At 40.8% G+C, this 22,544-nt stretch overlaps 1 protein-coding gene across 1 annotated transcript in view; it reads right to left on the reverse strand.

Moving 5' to 3' along the window:
- Positions 1 to 22,544, reverse strand: part of CFAP52 (cilia and flagella associated protein 52) — an 81,298-nt gene that overhangs the window by 6,409 nt on the left and 52,345 nt on the right. Inside the window, exons 10-12 of the mRNA XM_061556070.1 lie at positions 18,904 to 19,049; positions 16,885 to 17,036; positions 3,124 to 3,226 (exon numbers count right to left, since the gene is read on the reverse strand). Coding sequence (XP_061412054.1) covers positions 3,124 to 3,226; positions 16,885 to 17,036; positions 18,904 to 19,049 — 401 coding nt within the window. The remainder of the gene's footprint in view (positions 1 to 3,123; positions 3,227 to 16,884; positions 17,037 to 18,903; positions 19,050 to 22,544) is intronic.

The following is a 22,544-nucleotide window of genomic DNA, read 5'->3' on the forward strand; positions in this document are numbered from 1 at the left end:
CTACTGATGGAAATTAAGAGATGAAAAGCAATATCAATCTCGAGGTGCCCCACATTTCCTTGCTCAAGCAACCGCTGGCAGTATAGACTCTACTAGAGTGAGCTCTCGAGCGCCTCTCTGCGACATCAATAAATTATTACAACATTTTAGTTATATGCAAAATGTAATGGTAATTATAGTAGGTAGTAAATAAATAATTTGTAAAATAATATAAGACTGAATCGCCTAGTGATCGAGTGGTAAGCATGCTTGTCACTTCAGTTTTCATTCATATGTTGTTCAATTCTTACGGATGCCCATACATTTCTATGAGGAATTACCAAAGTACAAAACCAAATCACAAATCTTTACATTGGTGTTATTTTTCGTTGAGTTTACAGGCCATTTAAATGGCTTGCCTACATCACTAAGCTGATCCAACAGTTACGGTTAGGACCCGTGTAGGTTTGTCTGCGTGCTCTTTAACCTATTGGCCGTGTGCCGTGCCGGCCTTCATAGGTTCTCGCTAACAGCATTTTGCTCCAACAGTCTGTTAAGGCTAATAAGGGGATCTTTGCCTTTAATCTATGCATGCCTGGAGTTTGACACGTGACGGTGTGGTAATTCTATACGGCACTTCCTAATTTGTCTCACCAATGAAGTTGGTGTCATCTTGGTCTATACCTCACAATAAAGGCTGATGTCTGTACGTATACCCCCTACTATGTGTGTCCACTCATGGTTTGTTGGTGGCCCCCTACAGCAACACATCACCACCCACCTCCAGCGTGAAACGTGTCCTGGCTGTATGTCACATAGTGGTGCATCGCCATAACTATTGCCACACTGTCTAATAGACACGCGTGTGTGCAAGTGCACAGTTAGTTTCTCCTTTAATGCACATAAAGCACATTCACAGGTATATGTTTTCATTTGACCAGGATGCTCCTCATATGTGGAACAAGATTACTTTTGTCTTACATTTTATAACTATCCCTCCCCATATTCTTGGTTCTTTCGGTAAAGTCAAGTGGCAGATCACTGTTATAATTCAGTGGGCTCACATGACATTGACTTCTCCAAGACAGAGGTTCTCTGCAAGCCATCTGGCTACAATGAGTGATTTGTTCATGAGGCTATCCACATATACAAACACAGAGACAATTTCAACCGAGAAGATGGATTCTGGCTTAGCAATCATTGGAAGGATTTGATAAACAATTTAGGGTCTTAATTGATTGTGTTCACGCTTACAGTGACTTTCAGACCGCATTCCATTCTCTTCTTCTCCCCCCTCCTCTTTTCCGAACATAGATGGACTCGTCCATCTGACCAACTGCCAAATCGCTGCCCGTGGTGCTGACGTTAAGAAAAAAACGCCACTTTTTTCAAATTTTCTTGCTGTGGATTTCACACCTGATGATGATTGCTTGTGTTGCAGTCGAAACGTCGTGAGAATTTAATTGTTTAATATTTTTATTATTTTATTATTTCCCTTCTATGTGACTTTACCGAAATAACCAAGAATATGAATCCCTGCAGTCACGAAAGCTTTAAATCAAAATTGATCCCTCCCCAGTTAATATACCATGAGTTATTGGATTCACTGCTTGGTAAACGAATGAATTAAAGTGTTTTTGGGTGACACGTCAATTTGTAGCCTGATAGCGCCCGATTGACAGAGTTTATTTTTCAGGTGTTTATATAATTCTGTAAATAACGGGAAATACCGCAAATCACAAATATGAAAAGAAATGCCATTTGGCTTTTTTTCAAGAACAATTATGGACATTTTAAGTATTTTTAATTTCTCGAAAATATGACGAGGAGCTAAGAGGGTCACATGTCAAAAGCCAATCAGCTTACTGTGGTGAATTCCTTCCCTTGTGTTCAACACCCATCAAATTCAATGACACATTCCAGGATGTGTTCGTTTCACTGTAATGTTAAATGCTGCGCAAGCGTGTTGCCACTTTTCGTCACAGATTTGTTTTTGCAGCATTCCAGGTTCATTGTTATCTTCACACCTGTATTGTTCACATTGTGATTACTACCATTGTTTAGCCATGGAGCCTCAATTAGTCTTGTTCGTTCGTTTCTCAATCCGCTTGTCCTGGTGAGGATCCCAGCAGCAGCATGTTGAGTAGGGCGATCCAGACCTCCCTTTCCCTGGCGTTCCCAGGCCAGCCAAGTGATATTGTCCTGCCAGCGTGTCCTGGGGCCAGCCCCGGGGACTTTGCCCAGTGGGACATGCCCGCGAGAGTTCCAGGGGGAGTTCTGTCAGGTTTTCACAGTTGGAAGCAATGGTCCCCGTGTATAACATTGAGTAATTTCTGCATTGGGATGTTTGGGCAATACCAGTTGCATTGGATTTTTTGTTGCCTATGGAAGTATTTTATCTCCCATTCCTGTGCTATCTTATTTCTCAATTTGTCGTGTTATTTTCCGACTGTGGTATTGGAACTAAAGCAGTGAGAAAAGCAATTGGACAACAGATCAATGTGTGGAATGCTGAAGGAATTGCCCCAAGAATATTTTGTGTTCCATATGTTCAAGTGGCTCTGAATGCTCTGAAGGCAAGATGTTTATTTAATCTGTCATGTGTTTAATCAACGGTTTGTTCTGTAATTATCAACTGATATAAAGCTGAAAAACAGAGTACACTTAAAGTTGTTTTAAGCAAAAAACTAAATTACTGTTGTGTTTGGCTTAAACCACTGGCTGGCCACCAGAGACTCAAACCCACCATGCCATTGGTGCTGACTCATAATTTTGTCACACATCAGTCCCTTGAGCCACCCAGTCGTCATTTTCATTTACTGTTTCGATTTGGAACTGTATTGTTATTGGAGCTTCGTGGCTAATATATATCGCCTTTCTAGAATGCGTGTTGTGCAAGTTTTGTGATGCTTTTGGAATGGAAATGCGTGGCACAAACGTGCCCTCCTCTGTCCAGAGGGTTGGCAGTGTGTAGCTCCTCCCTCCACTTATCACTGTCCTCCACTAGTGTCACTGCATTGTGAATCTGCATTTTAATAATGATGTGTAATGATGATGGTGAAGAAGATGATGACATTTTGTCAAGTTTTTTTGTAACGACGACCTTTGGTCAACTTTCTGTGAACACGAGCGATGTGCACACACCTTTCGGTCCGTGCCGCTGGTAATGATCTGGAATTCCTCTGGATGGTAGCATGCACACTTAAACAAAGTGTTGGCCATCACAATTTGCTTCCTTACAAATCGCCTGCAATACACACAGACAAATAATACATTTATGAAACATACCACCAATGTTGTCAGTTCTGAGAAATACCACAAAAAATGCCTCTAGTTGAAGTTACTTAAAACGTTTTAGATATCCACTTGTAGGAATGTCCTGAATTCCACGCACTTGTCAGATGGCAAAAACCCATTGGCGGAGTTTGACATATTTGGGGTGGGGGGGATTCGCTTTGTCCCTCACATTAGGAATCCGTGGGTGCATATAATTAAATAAATTTGAGTTTTTTCTTCATTGTAAACTACTGAAAATCAATTATTAAAGGTGTTCCGTTTGGGTGGGGCGTCACCCCCCCCGTGCCCCCTCACAAACTCCACCCAATATGACCATGCCATGCCACATACAAGCCGGCAAACAAAGGATGCCAGTGCACAACGTCGATGTGTTGCCTTTTGAGGGATGACCTCGGTGGGAAATATTTTAGCAAATTAACAAAAAAAAGTGCACAGAATTGATGCAGCTAATAAATGATTATGGGCCCGCTTATTGAATCTTTTAACCATGATAGAATGCTGGCCCTCGTTCAACGTGGCAGCAGGTGTATTGAAAATAAGGGAAAATGAAAAATAGCCCCAATGTACGTGACATTCTCATGAATATCAAACATTTTGTATCAGTGCACTAAAAGTTACTGAGATGAAAACAAAATACAATGCATTATTTTGAAATTTTATATTCAAAGGTACAGTTTCAATTTATATCACTGTGTTCGCTCATCCATGTTCCCATCATACTGCCTTTAGCAGCTAAAAACAATGTGACTTCTGCGACAAAAACAAATTGACAATTTGATAAAATAGCCAAAAAATAAATACAAATTCAAAGAGTTCCCAAAAGAAATACAAATTCAAAGAGTTCCCAAAATAAATCTCTGAAATATTAATATTCATTTAATCATACATTTGTTCATGAAAAATCGCAATTTCACATGAAAGTTTGAATTTTACTGTAAAAAATTTACGTATTGCATTCATTGTAACTTTCTGTATCATATTATAATGCTGTAAAATGCTTGGATGGGAGACCACAATAAACAGCAGGTCGTTATAGGCTGTGGTATTAGATGAGGGGTCCTCAAACTACGGCCCGCGGGCCACATGCGGCCCGCCGAGGACATTTATCCGGCCCATGGTCACTAATTGGGCTGTGCTTGTGAGCACTAATTGGGCTGCGCTGGTGAGCACTAATTGGGCTGCGCTGGTGAGCACTCATTGGGCTGCGGTGGTGGGCACTGATTGGGCTGCGGTGACGAGCACTGATTTGGCTGCGCTGGTGAGCACCGATTGAGCTGCGGCGGTGGGCACTGATTGAGCTGCGGCGGTGGGCACTCAATGGGCTGCGCTGGTGAATGGTTCAATGGGCCAATTGACTGGACTTGCCCCCCAGGCCCGAGGCTGCCAGTCCTCCCCTGGCTGCGCTTGACTGGCTCTCCCTCCCTCAGCTCCCTCACTTGCCCCTCGGCTCCACTCCCAGTGATATTCCTGTGTGCTGGGGATGTACTGCGATCTGTGAACAAAACTGCAGGTGTAATTAACTTTTTAAAGGCACCCGCACCAGTGTGAGCCTGGGGTAAAAGCGGAGTTCCCCCAATCAGACTGCATTGATGGGCAGTGCAGTCTGTATGTCTCTGTGTGGGCAAAGTTATTGCTGGTATATTGTTTTTGTAGCGCTGTATATATATTGGTATTTTACTAATAGCAATTTTGACTCACTAGGAAACTGATGTCAAGAAAGAGAAAAATTGACTCGGAGTGTAGGATCTTCAAAGAACAGTGGAATTATGATTACTTTTTCCTGCAGTATAAGGAAAGAGCTGTGTTTGATATGCCAGAATATAGTGTCTGTGTTCAACGAATACAATTTACGTCGACACTATGAAACTCAACATAAAGATAAATATGATTGTTTGGTCGGAGAAGTGAGAAAAGATAAAATATTAAAACTGAAAAATACATTAACAACTCAGCAAAATACTTTTGTGAAGCAGAAGCAGCTAAATATTTCATCACTACGAGCAAGTTTTCAAGTTGCTAAGCTAATAGCGTGCACTGGCAGACCATTCGTGGAGGGAGAATTTGTTAAAGAATGCATTATTTCTGTTGCCAAAGAGATGTGTCCAGAGAAGGCCGATTTTATTTAGTACAGTGAGTCTTTCAGGACCTACAATTACACGGAGGATTGAAGAAATGGGAGACAATTTGCATCAGCATTTGCAAAACTCCACAAAAAAACTTTCCTATTTTTCCTTGGCACTCGACGAAAGCAATGATGTTCGTGATTCTGCACAACTTCTAATTTTTATTCGTGGGATGAATGACTATTTCGAAGTCACAGAAGAGCTTGCTGCACTGCAAAGCATCAAAGGAACAACTACAGGAGAGGATATCTATGAAAAGGTTTGCCAAACTGTGAATGGTTTGGAGCTGAATTGGGCTAAACTCGCCAGTGTGACAACTGATGGTGCTCCTAGCATGGTGGGGTCTAAGAAAGGAGTAATTGCTCGCATTAACCAAGAGATGGACAAACATAACCATTCTCATCCAATAGCCATACACTGCCTCATCCACCAACAAGCGCTGTGTAGTAAATCACTGAAGTGGAACTCTGTTATGAAAATTGTGGTATCTTGTCTTAACTTCATTCGAGCTCATGCACTAAACCACAGACAATTTCAGGAATTTCTGTCTGAACTAAATGTTGACTATGAAGATGTTCTGTACCACACAGAAGTCCGTTGGCTGAGTCGAGGGAGAGTTTTGAAACGTTTCTATGACTTACTTCCACAGATTACAGCTTTTCTGCTTTCAAAAAACAAAGAAGTACCCAGAGCTCAATGATACAGAATGGAAATGGCACCTTGCCTTTCTGACAGATGTAACAGAGCTACTCAACAGTTTCAATGTGCAACTTCAAGGAAAGGGGAAGCTCCTCTGTGATATGCAATCACATGTCAAAACATTTGAAGTAAAATTAGGCCTCCTCATCAAACAAGTTAAGGAGGAAAACTTCCGCCATCTCCCCACAACTCAAAATCTGTTAGCGGAAAAACCATTGGTTGCAATTCCCAAACAAAACATGTGTAGATTCACTGGAAAAATTGCAAAAGGAGTTCCAATTTAGATTTAAAGAGCTTCATCTCCATGAACAGGACATACAGCTTTTCCGTAACCCATTTTCTATTGTCATTGAAAATGTGGATACAATTTACCAAATGGAACTGGCTGAACTGCAGAATTGTGACTCTCTGAAAGATGCATTCAAGTCAAGCAGCCTTCATAATTTCTATGCATCTCTCCCCTCTGAGACATATCCTCATCTCAGGAACCATGCACTCAAAATGGCAACCATCTTTGGCAGCACTTATGTCTGTGAACAGACTTTTTCCAGAATGAAACATTTGAAATCTCCAACCAGATCTAGACTAACGGATGCACACTTGCATCACTTGTTACGACTAGCAGTGACAAATATGGAACCGGACATTGACCATCTCATTAGCCAAAAGCAGGCCCATAGTTCCCATTGAAATACTGGCAAGTTTGTTGATTTAACTTTACTTGTTCTTCATTTTAAATATTGTATTTGTTCCCGTTTTATTTCTTCACTTCAAAATAAGATATATGCAGTGTGCATAGCAATTTGTTCATAGTTTTTTTTAACTATAGTCCGGCCCTCCAACGGTCTGAGGGACAGTGAACTGGCCCCCTGTTTAAAAAGTTTGAGGACCCCTGTATTAGATGGTGAGTAGCAGAGGGCAGTGGAGCAAATACATTGATGCACTTTCTTCGAAGCTCCCATGCTGCCTCCTTTACCAACTTGCACTCACCAGCGTGGTAGTGTGGCACATTAGGAATGGACCACTCTTTTAATAAGTCCGTATGTGCAATGCACGTGTGTACACCAGCATGTGATGACTGAGTTGGGCCTGTGTGGAGGCTGGCAGGGTTGATGATTAACCAGACGTGTACACCAGTCACGTGGTTAATGGCGACTCGGTGAAGATTACTGCGTGTGACACACGTGCTGTTGCATTCTACAGATTAACCACAATAAATGTGTTTGCCCTCGATTTGGAGCAGGTACAGTAAAGTAGAGTCACATAACCTCCACAACCTGTATGGTGTGGCGAGGCCCTCACCCATCAACTGATTGACATGTGCATGATTGGCAAGTGGATTTACATCTAATAAACAACCCAGAGCTCTAGTCGTATACATTAAGGGAGCATAGGCTCCTATTACGGTTTTTTCAGGCTATGCCGTTTATTTATTAATCTACATTCGCACACTTAAGGGTATGTGCTAAATACTTAAATATGCCCTGCATATGCCCTTACTTACAATCCTAACAATACATGATGTATGTTGACTTCATGCATTTCCTGTGTTTTTTCTCTTTAAAATCATATTTACCAATGGACCTTTCACTCTGATTAATATATATGCCCTAAGTTTGTGCGCTTTCCTTAGAATGCATGCAAATGAAACATATGCACATACATTTGTAAAATATCTTTGCTCTAAGCATTTCTGAATCTTGTTATCTTTGAATTATTGTATAGATTAGAGCATATAAAAATGCTTTCTCGCACAAAAATACATCGCCATGTCCATTTCTGGAATGAAAACTCAGCTATGAGAATTTCAGTAAAAACAGTCAAGTCAAAGTGAGTTCTTGATTAAATGAGAATTGAGCGACTGCTCATCTGTCATTTACAGCCCTAAGCCAATGGTCAACACTCCACTTTCCTTTGGCGGGAGTGGGTCTGTACGTAGGACAGCCATTGTTGATATTCCCACACAAAGCGGCACTAATTTTACCGACTCCAAAGGGATTGATGGGCTGAGCCAATCCCCCCCCAATCGTGATTTCTATTCGCAATCTTATGTGAGCTGTTCGCTCTGCCGCTGAGCCACCAGGCCGGCGAGTGAAACCGTAAACAATAAAATTACGTAATTCTGATGTCCTTGGTTTATTTTGGCAAAAGGTTTTATTTATAATTCCAGTTTTTTTCTTAAGAAACAAAAACATAAATGTACAGTAAGCTAATGAGCTGAAGATACAATCTTCAATCATGTCCAGCTGAATCTGTGTTTGTTGTTACATCAGGGTGTTTAAATAACACTACGTGAATCATTCATATAATTATATAATTGTTGTAACAAAAATATATATATATTGCTTTTGTTCATAGGAACAATTTTGTATTTGGCAGTTGTGTTTCACAAGAACAACAGGGACTGAATCCGGATGTACCAAGTTTGGTAAGGCACTGCCTTACCAATACTTACTTCACCTGGAATGGTACATTCTACAAACAAAATGAAGGTACCCCAATGGGTTCTTCCTTACTGCCCGTGGTAGCAAATGTTTTCATGGAGAAATTTGCGACAGATGCCATCCAGACATCCACCCTCCATCCTTCCTTGTGGAAAAAATACACACATGCTATTTTCCCATGCCAATCTCTTACATTAACGCAGCTGCTGTGCGTGAGTGCGGCGACGGTGCTCGTGTGCGACGACTGAGCTCATTTCCAATATATTCGTTTACATTAACATACCAATCTCTTCCTTTAACGCAGCTGTTGTGTGTGCGTGCGGCGACGGGACTCCTTTCCATCTCTGACCCCGCCTACTTACCCTTGGGTGACACCCACCTCAAACCTATATATAACCTCTTGTTGGAGCAGCCCTTTCTTGTTCGGCAGTTCTACTGCTGTATCTTTCCACCTGATGACGAATGCTTGTGTTGCGATCGAAACGTCGTGATTTTTTTTCTATCTACGTGACTTTACCAAAAGAAACAAAGAGTATGGATTTCTGCAGTCACGAAAACTTCAAATCAAGATTGAACAATGTGAAACTTCGAAGTGTTTTCCGTGAATATTGTATAACACAAAAACATAGAATCAGATGGTGGAATGGATGATAGTGGCAATACAAAGTACACTTTGTAGGAAAAAATGCTTGTACAACAGCCACTTACTTGTACTCCTGTTTATAAATACAGAAATTACAATTTGCATGGACAGAGGCATGAGTGCCGAACGTGAGAGGAAAATAAACATGCTCTGTTAAATGCTCCTTTCACTGTAAAATGCCTTTTGCATAATTTTAGTTGCATAACTATACTTTGGAAATGTATAAAATGGTTTCCAATAAATAAAATTAGAAAATATATATAACTTAAATATGCTTCATATTAAACAACAAAAGTTGGACCAGCAACATAACTAAAATGGGCTGCTGGGTAAAGGTGATTGTTTTGACCCTACTTGACCGTTAATAGTAAACATCTTCATATATAATGTATAACTAATAAAAAAAGGAAAATAAATGATTTCAACTAGATTTTATTTTACTTATGAAACCTGGATAAAATAAATAGGAAAAAAACTAACAAATCGTATACATTGGCTTTCACGACCTATATTACGATTCATAATTAGTTTATTTTGGGTTAGATCATCTTGTTGGCATGTTATTTTTTTACTTTAACTCTCTACCACCCGAGAGAGCAAACCAAAGCCAGCTGTCACGTGGGCAAATATACCAGTTCGAGATTTGAAGCTTTCGTGACTGCAAGGATTCATACTCTTAGTTTTTTTCGGTAAAGTCACATAGGTAAAACATTTAATTAAAATTAATAAAAGTAATAATAGAAATATAATAAATGTACCCTATAGTAGTAAGTATTTTTTTTTATTTTATTTCTATTATTACTTTTATTAATATTAATTTCATTTTTTACCTACGTGACTTTACCGAAAAAAAAAACTAAGAGCATAAATATGCCAGTTGATTTGGTTCACTAAAACTGGAGGAATGTTAAAAATCAAGCAACATGTTGACAATTATTTACGACATTTCGTTGGGGGGATTACATCCGGCGTCATCAGACGTTCCCCAAAAGCTCAGCTCTCCTCTTCAAAAATCTTCCTGATCCGGGTCCTTCAGTTAGTGCCATGACAACATTAGGACATCCCATGCAGGTGAACCTATTTAATAATTTATAGTTGATTGCTGGTTGATTTGGTTGTGATTGACTGGTTATATTAGTGTAGTAGTAATAATAATAATTTACATTTGTAAGGTGTATTTCATCCGTCGATCCCACCAATGCGCGCCGTGCATGGAAATCAGGAGATAAACATAACCCTGCAGGGTAAATGGCCAGAACTAGGGCGAGGATATTTTAGTTTTCAAGAAAGATGTAAATTGCTCGAACGACTCTGATTGCCTTATTACCAAAGCATTCCATAGTCTGAGAGATGCCCTGGCAAAAGCCCCGATCTTGGAGTACTTAGGACAGGGGTCGGCAACCAAAATAACAAGAAGAGCCATTTCTTTCCAATTCGGTACAAAATTCAGTATTTCAAGAGCCGCAATGCATCTGAGTACATACTGTACATACGTACATATCGTCAAGAAGCAGCCCGTAAAGAACCGCATGCGGCTCCGGAGCCGTAGGTTGCCGACCCCTGACTTAGGAGAAGGCAATCCGAAGATCTCAGAGACATCGTTGGAGTATAAATATGTAACATTTGCTGCAGATATTGTGAGGCTAACCGACAATATAAGAAGTTGAATATATTACGCGATTGGTGAGAATAAGCTTTCCTTAATTATATTAAGGTGTATTCTGCTGGTTATAAATCATCTTTAAGGCGATTGTAATGCTCGTGAAGCGTCAATTGGTTCAGTGTAATTAAATTAGCGTTTAAGGGGATTATCACTTTCAGATAAAATGTAATGCTACTTTCATTTTATATAGCGTCATTAATCTCAACAACATCCCATAATTTTGATTTAAAGCTTTCGTGGTTGTATAGCAACTGCAGCTACATACTATTAACATTCCTTTCCTTTGTTAATGTTACCCCCCTTCCCCCTCCCTTTGATGCTGCTAATCCTGCATGATGCACGGGCATAATATTAATTTGAAACCCCCCCGCCCACCTCCTACGCATTTTCCATATGCTAAATTCCTCTTGATATGCAAATTATTTTGTCTAGGCGCTCTTCTTCCCACCTTCCCCCCTCCAACCCAGCTTAAATATACGCTCCAAGCTTGGTGGTGTTTCATTCTTCACCTGAGGACGGCTGCTTGCGTTGTGGCCGAAACGTCGTGAGAATTATGTTATTATGTTTTATTTTTATTATTTTATTACTTCCCTTCTACGTGACTTTACCGAAAGAACCAAGAAGATGAACATCCCACAACGCTGTACCATAATTTTATAATTAAAACCCGACTACTACCGAGAAAAAAAATGAATACAAAATGGCACCAAATCAAAAAGATAATTAATTAGTAATGGAAGTCCAATGAAGAGATTGTTGGTGCTACATTATTAAAGTAAATGATCAATTTATTTTATTTAAATGGATAGAGTTGTTTACCGGTGTTATGAATTCTAGATTTGAAGCTTTCGTGACTGCAATGATTCATATTCTTAGGTTTTTTCGGTAAAGTCACGTAGGTAAGATGTGATTAACCATGCAAAAAAGATTTAACTACACTTATTTGCCAATCTTATTTGACAGACAACCATCACTGTTTTACCATGTTTAGTGGTGGTCTCCCTGTTACAGGTTGAGTCACAAACCGCACCTTTGTTATGCAGTCTATTCTTAGTCTTAAGCCTCACCTTACCATATTAATAAAAGTATGCGGCCCTTGCCCCACCACCTTCTCCAACCATTATATAAACGGAGTGGTAGCTTCTGCAATCTCTCATTTACTTGATACAGCTGTCGTGGCTGTGACGGTACCACCTGAAGACGGAAGCTTGTGTTGCCTCCGAAACGTCGTGATTTTTATTTTATTTTACTTTTTAATGTTTTTACCTACGTGACTTTACCTAAAAAACCTAAGAATATGGTGTTATGAATTTAGTCAAGTGTTATTTAATACTATGAATTGAATTAGCTCAGAGTAGGTGACTCGGTTCCCACACACCAGGCATATATATGGGGCCTAAGGAACATCTGGTCTACTTCATGGGACCTCCTTTTCCAGTACCAAACTTTGAGAATAGGTTTTCCCCTTTTTTATGGCAACACAACAGGTGTTAAGATGTTAAAACACCAAACTGAAACCTTTTACAAGGAATCATGTCTGCATTAACCACAATACTTATGGTCAGAAACTGATTGGTCCACACCAGAGACAGCTTTCTTTCGAGCCTTGTCTCAAACGGTGTTAGACCAGAGGACGCCAAAAGGCTAGGCTTGAAAGAATGCCGTCTCTGGTGTGGACCAATCAGCTTCAAAGACAATGCATATATTATCAGAGTATGAATCTTGACATAAAGCTTTCGTGACTGCAGGAATTCATACTCTTTGGGTCTTTCGGTAAAGTCATGTAGAAAAAAAAATCACGACGTTTCGATCGTAACACAAGCAATCGTCTTCAGGTTAAAAAATACAGCAGGCAGACTGCTGAGGCAGGAAGAAATATAGCGAGAGAGCGACTGCAGCCATAGGTTATAAAGGTTTGAGATGGGTACAACCCAAGGGTAAGTGGGTGGGGCTAGAGATGGAATTTTCAAGTAATTGTAAGATCGCAGAGCTAGGTATACCTCGGCCATTGTGTTGCTATAGATTAGCATGTCAATCTGTTAATGTAACCCCACGGTTACGGTGCTGAAAAAGCCATTGTATTGCTCGAGATTAAAGATTAGCATGTCAATGTGAGACGGTTCCCGCAGCAGCGGCTGTGTTAATGAGAGACATTCAGCCTATTAAACAATGAGCGCCACCGCCGTATCGAGGAAAAGGGAGCAGCAGCTATGTTAGTGAGACATTTAGCCTGTTAATGTAAATACATTTACAAGGTAATGTAACTCAGAGAGTCGGAAATAACTGCAAACATAGGCAGGTAGGATGGAAGCATCACAGCCAGTTATGACTTTACCTGGTTAATAACGTCCTTCCAATGATTGCTCAGTTTGTACCCATCTTCTCGGTTGATATTGTGTCTGTGTTTACATATCTGGATGGCTTCATGAACACATCTTTGCTGATAGCCAGTGGGTTTGCACAGTACCTTCGTCTTGGAGAAATCAATTTTATGTGTGCCCACAGCATTAATAAAATGATCAGCCACGGCAGAGGTGTTGGTCCTACCATGTTTCAGATCCGCCTTGTGTTTGTGAACACGGTCTGAGACATGTCGCTTAGTTTCCCCAATGTAATTACTGACGCAGGCAAAGCTTAGTTTGTAGACACTGGGGTATTGAATGTCAGGGTTCACATCCTTCACAGATGGGATCAGATCACGAATTTTATGTACTGTTGAATCGGACCTGATTTTGGAAATCTTTGTGGTGACCCCTGCTATGTATGGCAAGGTGAGGGTTTTGATTTGGTCCTCAGGTGGTTTTCTCCCAACGGTTGGGTTGACAGCTTTACGGATTGTGCGATCCGAATATCCATTCATCTTGAGGGCTTGGTGTATGTGCTCCAGTTCACTGGCTAGGTGGTGATGGTTGGAAATGCAATGAGTCCTATGGCGTAGAGTTTTGTTGAGGGAATTTTTCTGGGCTGGATGGTGGTGAAAGTCAGGTTTTAGATAGGCATCCGTGTGGGTGGCTTTCCTGTAGACAGAGTGCCCAATGAGCCATCTGGTCTCTTTTCGATTAAAACATCCAAGAATGGTAACTTGCCATCTTTTTCCACCTCCATGGTGAATTTTATGGCTGGGTGTATGGAATTGATGTGGTTGAAGAATTGGTTCAGAGCTGGCAGGCCATGTGGCCAGATGACGAACGTGTCATCTACGTATCTCTTCCACAAGGAAGGACATAGGATGGATGTCTGGATGGCATCTGTCTCAAATTTCTCCATTAAAACATTTGCTACCACTGGCAATAAGGCAGAATCCATTGGGGTACCTTCATTTTGTTTGTAGAATGTACCAATCCAGGTGAAGTAAGTGTTGGTGAGGTAGCGTCTCACCAGGGCCGGTACATCAGCATTCAGTCCTTGGTGCGTTCTGACCACAAGTATTGTGGTTAATGCAGACATGATTCCTTGCAAAATGTTTCAGTTTGGTGTTTTAACATCTGAACACCTGTTTTGTTCAAACTTGATTTGAAGCTTTCGTGACTGCAGGAATTACTCTTTGGTTCTTTTGGTAAAGTCACGTAGAAAGATTTGTTTTGTTTTATTGCCAGAAAAAAGGGGAAAACCTATTCTTGTCTGGTCTAATGTTCCTGGGGGGTTGAATAACTGTAATCATGAAGCTGGTTCCCCTGCATGCCTGTCCTAATGAGGTTCTGGTATCTACTTAAGGACCTGCTTCAGGAAGCTCTCTCATGAAGAGCTAAGATTTTGTTAATACCTCGTGACATTGGTTGTAATCTCCAGCGAAATGGCATTAAAACATGTCATCATTTTGCTTGCTTTTCAACATTCCTCCGGTTTGCTGATAAACCAAAACAATCGGCATATTTGCCCACGTGACAACATGATTTGATTTTCTTTGTCAGATGGTGGAGGGATATAGTTAAAAAGAGTTACATTACACTGACGCAACATAACCAAAAATAACTTAATTATGATTGAAACAATATCTCATTGATATATCTGCCCCATCATAGCTAGTATTTGTTCGTTGTGAGTTTGTCAAGTGACATTTTCTAACAAAGTACTGTATTGCAAGGACTCTTAATTTGCTTTGCGTGAATGTTCAATTAAAAAAAGACTCCAACTAAATGGACATGACTCACATCTGTGTTAAAAACACAAGACACCCTTAGCCATCCTTCCTGGCTACCGCAAAACATCAGATTCAGATGTGCAAAATGCAGTGGGTGGTAATTAAATCTAAATAAAGTCGTACATTTAGTATTTTGCACCATTCTTTAAGCATGGGGCCATCAGGAAGGTTCTACGTTTCACAGAGGATGCAGTTGTCTCACAGTAGAGGACGATGTTGCTATGTGGCCTACAGCAATTAGGTAATTTGCGAGAAATTTAAACAAATGCCCGTGATGCCGTCATCGATGCGTCGTGAGGCCTTTAACGTCCACTGTGAAGCAGGCAAGTATATTTTTGGTTAATTCACTCACAACATTTACCAAGGTGGTCGCTGGCCTTGAACGACAAACCTCTTGCAACAAGCTGTAAATATGCTACACCCGTTCAGCCATGTGCCCCGCCAAATTATTTGCATGCTTCCTTAAAATACCTGCCAGTAAATCACACACTTGGGAGGGCATTGCCAGGTTCAACCACAATATGTATGTTTGTGTGTGATTCACCATGGCTGCAAAGCCCTTCCTGGTGGCACTCATTCCATTGTTTGCAACGGTCACAGAGACGAATGTGGGAATTGGCCATTCAATCATCTATGACAGCTGGAATTTCCTAAAAGATTCTGCCTGTTGAGTGCCTTAAATATTAAAGCAAAGAGGATTTGCATTTGTGACAGCTTAGATGTTTTTCTGTATGTTTTTGTGTGACCAGAGTTTCTCGACCGAAAGAGACTTTCAGTGTCAATGTGCACACACAATTCAATATATCAAAAATAGTCAGGAGGTACATAAGAACTGCGATAGAATGACAGCCAGAAGAGAATGACAGGACAGAAAGTGGGCAATTGTTCAGAAAATAGAGAATAATCACTTGAACAAGGATATGAATTTGCACAGTGAATCAATATATCTTGTTCTCATAATGTCGAGACTCTCTCAAAAAAGTCAAGAATCGTTTATGGCAACATAAATTAGAAAGCTATTAGCTTACATGGTGATAGAGTTTCAATTTAAATGGAGCTGTCTAGGGCTAAGTTCCTGAATTATTGCCCCCCCTGCCCCCCACCCTTGCACCGGGTACTGACGGATAAAGCGGGCTGGTATCTAGGGGGTTAGAGGGCCCCAGAAAATAGTCTGTGAGAAATTAAGTCCTGGAGATACGCCTGTAGAATATTTATTCATTTGGAGACACTTTAATGTTTTTTTTATAATTCCCATAAGAGAGCAGTTTGGCATTCAATAACGTTTCAGAGGATATAGAAGCCTGGAACGGAATATATGCATGTGGGCACATGTGTGTTTGCATCCAGAGAGGGGAACGGTGGCCCAGTGGTTAGCACTCTGCGCTACGAGCCTGCCCATCCGAGTTCGATTCTCGCTTACAGCTAAAACCAGTGAAGATTACCTGGACCGATCCTGTGCCTCCCCTAGGTCGACTCAACCTCAAGTGAGTACAAAGGCAGCAGGGAGTAATGCTGGCCACCCACCACGTGTGCTGTGCCAGCCTCCATAGGTGCTCCCTAACAACACTTGCCCCAACATGCTGTTCATTTCTTTGTCTTTGCATCCAGAGGCTACGAATCACAAAGTAACTAATTTTATTTGAGATTCCTTTCATATGGTTATAAACCATTAGGAATATTTATATTTTTAAGGGGAGCATGGTAATAGTTTGCCTGCAAAATGGGTATTTATGTATTGATAATCCACAAATGTGTTGTTTTGAATTCTAACCAATTCGATCTACCATTCAATTTTCCCCCATCTTATCAACAGCATCCACACAGCATTCATCGATTTGTAATAGTGATAGCTGGTTGGTTGTGGGTGTCCATGTGTGTGCATTTTCATGACTCACTCGAGATCCCATATGATGCAAGTGCCATCAGTACTGGCACTCACACACTCCTTGTCATTGTGCTTCAGGCGGATGCAGCTGATGGACGACTTGTGTTCCTTCATCGCCTCCACCAGCCGCTGACTCTGGGTCCCAAGCTCCCAAACACGAACCTAGGAGCATGAACCATCACGCAAACTCTGGTCATTCTCACAGCAGCTTGTGGCTAACCATCGAACAAAGATGGTCACGGCATCGCGTGCTTCCAGATGTGCTTCTGTGGCCGTCTGGAATGATTGTCCTTCCAATATTAAGAAACCACTGCAGCTATGCACTTTTAAACCTAGATTGAAAACTGATTTTGTTAAAACTGTTGTCCCTTACCTGCACATCTGATTAACACGGTTGGCTAGTCTGAAATAAGTTCAACCTATATACATAACAAAATAATAAAAATAAAACATAATAAAATAATTCTCACGACGTTTCGGCCACAACGCAAGCAGCCGTCCTCAGGTGAAGAAGGAAACACCACCAAGCTTGGAGCGTATATTTAAGCTGGGTTAGAGGGGGGGGAGGTTGGGAAGAAGAGCACCTTGACAAAATAATTTGCATATCAAGAGGAATTTAGCATATGGAAAATGCGTAGGAGGTGGGCAGGGGGGTTTCAAATTAATATTATGCCCGTGCATTATGCAGGATTGGTGGTTTTGGCTGTCCATGGGATTTTCAGCATTCTTCGATACAGCCACATTTCGAAAGCTTCGAGCCTTTTTGTTGCTGTTGTTGTCAGTGTCCACGTCTCTACTCCGTACAGCAAAATTGACCAGATGTAGCATTTCAGTGTGCGCAGTTTCAGTGATGTACTCAAGTTGCGGTCTGCAAGGTGTGTTTTCCATTTAATAAATGCTTGCCTTGCTTGTTCAATTCTGCTCTTGATTTTGACTTCATGGTTCAACTGATCGTCAATGATTACACCAAGGTATTTAAATCAGTGTACTTGTTCCAATTTTTCGCTGTCCAGCTTGATTGTTATTTCGCTTGTAGTTCGGCTGACCTTCATAACCTTTGTTTTCTTTTTGTTAATTCGTAAGCCCCATATTTGACTCTCTGCGGCAACCTCGTCCAAGATTTGTTGTAGGTCTTGTTCCGAATCGGCCAGCAGTGCAGTGTCGTCGGCATACCTGATGTTGTTGATGTATTGTCCATTAACTTTAATACCGATGTTTTTGTCTGCTAGTGTTCAATCAAAATCTGCTCCGAGTAGATGTTGAAAAGAATCAGTGACAGTGGGCAGCCTTGTCGTACACCTTTTGGTATTGGTGTTGGGTCTGTCAATTCGTTGTCATATCAGAGTTGGGCTGTTTGCTTCCAATAAAGAGCAATGATGAAGTTGATGTCGTTTTTATCTAGTCCCAGTTGTTTTAATAGAGCTGCTAGTCGGTCGTGGTCTACTGAGTCAAAGGCTTTCTCGTAATCTATGAAGCAGATGTACACTTCTTTCTGATGTTCGTAGCATCGCTGTAGTAGTATAAGCAAAGAATGATTATTTTTAGAATTACAAGCAGACACGGACGCTCACAGCACAACGGAGAAGGGCCAAGCAATGTTATTCCTGTCATTACAGGCTCCTCTTGTCAGGTATCACGATGTTGCGTGTCATCGTGTTTTATGCTGTATGTATGTAGGACTAAATTGATTACAATGAAAACTTTTTGGTGATCTGGATGAAACCACCATATTTGCTACAAATGATAATCTTTATCCTTGGTTGATGCCCAAAAAAATAACTCGGTGGTGTTGACATAATGCTCTGCAGGCATGAAGTCAGTTCATGAAACAGATGTTCTCATGTTTGTATCTAAAATCCACTCCAATGGTCAGCTTAATAAGAGGGACCTTTTCAGGTCGTTCAGACGTAAAGTGTCATTTGTGGGCTAGAAACAATTTGGAGAGAGGCTTTTGCCACCGCTTGTTGATGACAGGAAATGGTCAGAGACGAAATAGCACAAAGAGGTCAATTAGAGCAACGGTCCTGACCTGGCCCTCTCCTCCACCGCTGATGATCCGTTTGCAGTCACCGGTCAGGGACACTGTGGTCACTCCCATCCCGTGCGCGTTGTCGATGATGTACATCAACCGCCCGCTTTCTGGTGTGAACGCTCGGATCTTACCATCGTTCCAGCCTGCAAGCACAAAGCATCCTTCGTGTGATTCGCTCAAAGCAGCTAATATAAATATACACGTGTTTTTGACCTGGGCCGTATCAGCATGGAGCGGCTATATTTTGTGCCAACGTCAGGGCTTAATTTATCACTCGATATTTTCGGAAACACTGCTGCGCTGGCTAGGAGTGAAGATTTACGTGCATAGGGCACTATCACTGGAGTACAATGTACGACTATCCATTATAATCCTATATTATTGTAACCTGCATTCTGATAATCGTATGTACAAATTTGGGACTAAATAAGGTGAGACGAAAATGGTGTCAATTTAATTCTATAAATAATATCCAGACTGGTCCAGATGGCATTAAGCACAGGCTAACATGAAAATCCTTGAGATATACAAGTATATGTAGTAAAACATTGTGTTGGTTTTAGAGGTCAGTATCGGAAAAATTAAGCATGACCACGATGGTACACATCATTTGCTCTTCGTTCGGTTAATGTGCAGTCACATGTTTCTCTTAAGGAAAGCAGAGACTATAAAATGGGTCAACGATACTCCTGGCAGCATCTGTTAACCCATCACTGGTCGTTGTTGGCACACGGTAATAATTTTAATCCAGAGTGGACCTAGGTAGATACCACAGCTGGTTCAATTACATCACTGAGCATTGCTTGTCGCGTACATTGTAAAATATTGCTGCAACGAGACTTGGCCACAGTAGCAGGCAAAACATAAAATGCTTGAATTCAGTTGAAATTGACAATTATGTTGAAATGTTCCCAAAATTCTACTTTCACGATAGTAAGTGCAGGAGCCATGGTAAATGTCTTGTTCAGTGGTCGAAATTCAAGAAGTATCAATCAGTCCAAAATCACACCAATTTTTTAAAATTGCTCTGTCACATGGACCACTATAATAGCCATTGCGTTATATGACCGCAAATAATAAATGAGTAAGATTTTCAATTGTTATAAAATAAATACTCTGAGAAAGGAGAAAGGGGAGCTGTTTTAATCAAACAAATTCAAGTCGAGAAGTCCGTGCTATGTAATTGTGTCCCTGCAAAGCCCTTTCCTCAGTTTCCAAAAGGATGCAAGTCAACATTTTCCAAGAGAAGTCCAAAACCTGGTATAGGGCTTTAGTGCTCCCTATTCTAAGATGCTCTGAATAGCATTACGAGTACAAGCCATGATGTAAACATTTATGGGTATCCCCATATGGCCCTGTTATATGATCTGGGATCCCATAAAAGGGCCATATGAAGTGGACTTTAGATAAAAAAACAGCAAGAAGTCTAACTGAATGTGGGTGGTGATGGCTTTACAATGGCAGAATACTTCCAGAAGCATACATTTTATGAAGGTAACCATTTTGTGTTTTATTCGCATATACTATCACTTTCACAAGGCTGAAACTAGGTCGTGTTTTTGAGTAATTTGAGTGTCAATTTTTTTTCATGTTTAATTCTATTGTTACAGCAATACTGTGCAATGTTGTATACATTGCATTGCTAAAATTTTAAATAACAGCTGATTATAACAAATATTTTGGGAAAGAACCATCTGAAGACCCAATCAAAACCATCACGTTGCCATACATAGCATGGGTAACTAAAAATATTTCCAAAATCATGAGCAAACACAAGATACAGGTTCGATTCAACACAGTACATAAAATTCGTGATCTGATCCCATCTGTGAAGGATGTGATCCCTGACATGCAATACCCTGGTGTCTACAAACTAAGCTGTGTCTGCAGTAGTTACATTGGGGAAACTAAGCGACATGTCTTGGACCGTGTTTGTGAACATAAGGCAGATCTGAAACACGGTAGGACCATCAGAGTATGAGAGCTCGGGGTAAGCATTAACACCATTGGAACCTCCTTTACCAGTAGCAAAATATGATAATTGTTTTTTTTTACCCTTTTATCTGGCAACAAAACTGACACCTTTTTTACAAGGAGTCATGTACATTTTCTTTGAGTTTTGTGCCTTTTGGCGTCATCTGGTCCAACACCATGTGAGACTAGGCACTAAGAAAAGCTGTCTTGGGTGTGGACCAATCAATTTCAAGGACAGTGCATACATGATCAGAGTTGTGTTTTTTTTTTGCATTCCAACCGCAGGTATTGTGGTCAATGCAAACATGACTCCTTGTGATAAAAAAGGTGTCAGTTTTGTTGCCATATAATAGGGTAAAAAAACATTTATCATATTTTGCTACTGGCAAAGGAGGTTCCAATGGTGTAAATGCTTACCTCGAGCTCTCATTCTCTAATGGTGCATTGTCTTTGAGTTGTGCGCTGTTTGGCGTCATCTGGTCCAACACCATGTGAAACTAGGCTCTCAGTAAAGCTGTCTCGGGTGTGGACCAATCAATTTCAAGGACAGTGCATACACTGATTATCAGAGTTGTGTTTTTTGCTTGCATTCCGACCGCAGGTATTGTGGTCAATGCAAACATGACTCCTTGTAAAAAAATGTGTCAGTTTTGTTGCCAGATAAAAGGGTAAAAAAACCAATTATCATTGGAAGGACGTTACTAACCAGTTTAAGTCATAACTGGCTGTGATGTTTCCATCCTACCTGCCGATGTTAGTAGTTATGTTCGACTCTCTGGTGTTACATTAACAGGTTAAATGTCTTTACATTAACAGGTTCAATGTCTCACTAACACACCCACTGTTGCTCGTTTTACTCGATGTGGTGGTGGCTCTAGGATCGTATATGGACATGCTAATCTCTCACAATACAATGGCCACCTCCGCAGCTTCGTCGTCGTGGAGGCAGCTCAGCTCTCCAATCTTACATTTACATGCAAATTTCTCACTAGCCCTGCCCACTTCGCTTATGACCCTATGTCGTGATATTTTTATTGTATAAATGTTTATATGTACGTAATTTTACCGAAAGACCCAAAGAATATGAATTCCTGCAGTTACGGAAGCTTTAAGTCCACATTGTACGTGTTTCAAAAACAAAGCAGTGAAACAATGGACAACAACACCACTCTTCTATGCTAAGAGCAAAACTGTGTTTCGCAGTATGCCTCTCGTATAAGTATCTTGGTATTTTTGTTGGTATATATTTTCCAATTTACTCCCATTGTGCTACTGAAAACAAATTCCCATCAGCCATAACCTATCCCCTGCCGGATGAAGGCCTTCCCAAGTAATGACAATTTCTTATGATCTTCAGATAGAAAAATCCACCTCGCCTCCTGCATATTAGCTGATCTCGTTGTTCCACCTCCGCGGTGGACGAGCTCTCAGGTGTGTTCGCTCCTTTTGTTTTGCCACTCCATCATCAGTATTGATCACCAGCCATTATCCGTCTTCGGGACATATCAGGCTAATCCACGTCTCTCCGTGGAGTTCCAAGCATGTCGGCATGTAGACTATAGAGAATCTCGCAGTCTGTGGAATGGTATTACTCCACACGCCACTCTCTAATGCTGCACTTGCGACCTCACATCATAGACACGTGTGCACCTCCCCAACCAAAA

Source organism: Lethenteron reissneri, chromosome 3 (assembly GCF_015708825.2).
Source record: "Lethenteron reissneri isolate LAM-NWPU_2019-01 chromosome 3, ASM1570882v1, whole genome shotgun sequence".
In the NCBI taxonomy this organism is placed as follows: Eukaryota; Metazoa; Chordata; class Hyperoartia; order Petromyzontiformes; family Petromyzontidae; genus Lethenteron; species Lethenteron reissneri.